Raw genomic sequence first — 1,651 nt, 5'->3', positions numbered from 1 at the left:
AGAGTAGAAGTTTGCTACAATGGTTCATGGGTTACTATCTGTTCTCATAGCTGGACAGCAAAAGAAGCTGCTGTGATATGTTCTCAATTAGGATATTCTCATTATGGTAGGATTAAAATAATTGTCTGAATGTGTTTTATTCTTAATGCATTCACACAGGTGCTATTGCAGTATCAAATGCCTTCATCAACTATGAGTGGCCAATGGGTATATACAACCTAAGCTGTACTGGTAATGAAACCTCATTGTGGGAATGTCAATTTACTACTACTTACAATGGAAGATATTGTGGCCAAAGCAATGATGCCTCAGTCTTTTGCATGTGTAAGCTTTATTTAAATTGCTTTTGCTACTATTATTATGGTTTTTTTTTATCATAGCAAATACTACCCAGTATAGCAACTGCACCGATGGTGATGTGAGATTAATTGGAGGGAGCACAAGTAATGAAGGGAATGTACAGATATGCTATAAGAACACTTGGGGGTCAGTCTGTGATGATTCATGGGGCACTGCTGATAGTAATGTTGTTTGTCGTCAACTAGGACTGCAACCTTATGGTAAGATTGATTTCTATCAGTGGTGGCAGTGGTGCATTACTATCTCTTTAGGATCTAGTGCTTACTACAGTAATAGATATGTTGTGCATAGCCCTTTTGTCTATGGACTTTTTTATTGTTCTGGTATTGAAAAGACTCTATTACACTGTCCCAAATCATCTTCTAACTATCTATTAAGCTGTCAAAACTATGAAATAGCAGGGGCACAATGTATAGGTAAATCAGAACTTCTATTTAAAGCTATCATGATTCTTTTGGTTTTTAGGTACATGCACTGATGGTAGGGTTCGGATAAGAGGCACTTACAATACTCATATTGGACGTGTTGAAGTGTGTGTTAATGGAACTTGGGTTACTGTCTGTGATGAGAATTGGGATGATAATGATGCAGCAGTTATCTGTCATCAATTTGGCCATTCAGCATATGGTTTGTGCTGTAGTCTCACAAACAAGCATTTTGCTATTGTATAATAATTTTTATACAGGAGCAATGGCAGCTTATGGTAGTATTATATCAGACTCTTATCCCACAAGAGTCTATGGTGTCAACTGCACTGGAAGTGAAAGAGAATTATTTGATTGTCCTGTACATTTGCTACCCCCGGGTTCATCATATTCTAGTTGCTCTCAGAATGATGCTGGTGTCATTTGCCAAGGTAAACAGTATTTTAACTAGTAGTTTAGTATATTGTAGTAATCATGTAAAGTTTTCATTCCAATATTTGGGCAGCTATATTTCCAACGATACATTTGCAATGCCTCTGATTTAGGCCACTTTTAAATTTGAAATCAGATGTTTTTAACAGTAATTTGTAATATAAAACTCAACTGTGAGTTAGTGTATTTTTTCATAATTAGGCTCACAGACTATGTACTCCAACTGTACAAATGGTGATGTAAGACTGAGAGATGGTGCAACATTGAATCAAGGAAGAGTTGAAATATGTGTTAACAATGCCTGGGGCACTGTGTGTGATGATGGTTGGGGTGAACTGAATGGTAATGTTGTGTGTATGCAATTAGGATATCAACAAGTTGGTAAGAGGCCTGACCAATATTGATTTGGAATTGAAATATTCCTCTCATACTTC

General features: G+C 36.6%; 1 protein-coding gene across 1 annotated transcript; it reads left to right on the top strand.

Annotated features, from left to right (window-relative positions):
• The first annotated feature begins 6 nt into the window (after window positions 1-6).
• On the top strand, window positions 7-1,639 carry LOC105316087 (neurotrypsin-like). Its single transcript, XM_011410890.2, has 7 exons — window positions 7-106; window positions 160-324; window positions 381-560; window positions 612-776; window positions 826-987; window positions 1,046-1,216; window positions 1,419-1,639. Exons 2-7 carry the CDS (start codon window positions 204-206, stop codon window positions 1,619-1,621), a joined length of 1,002 nt encoding a protein of 333 aa, XP_011409192.2. The 5' UTR covers window positions 7-106; window positions 160-203; the 3' UTR covers window positions 1,622-1,639.
• Window positions 1,640-1,651: the final 12 nt, after the last annotated feature.

The sequence above is a fragment of the Amphimedon queenslandica genome, unplaced genomic scaffold (assembly GCF_000090795.2).
Source record: "Amphimedon queenslandica unplaced genomic scaffold, v1.1 AMPQUscaffold_5264_Cont22763, whole genome shotgun sequence".
NCBI classification, from domain to species: domain Eukaryota; kingdom Metazoa; phylum Porifera; class Demospongiae; order Haplosclerida; family Niphatidae; genus Amphimedon; species Amphimedon queenslandica.
This window is presented reverse-complemented; position numbering and strand designations above follow the sequence as displayed.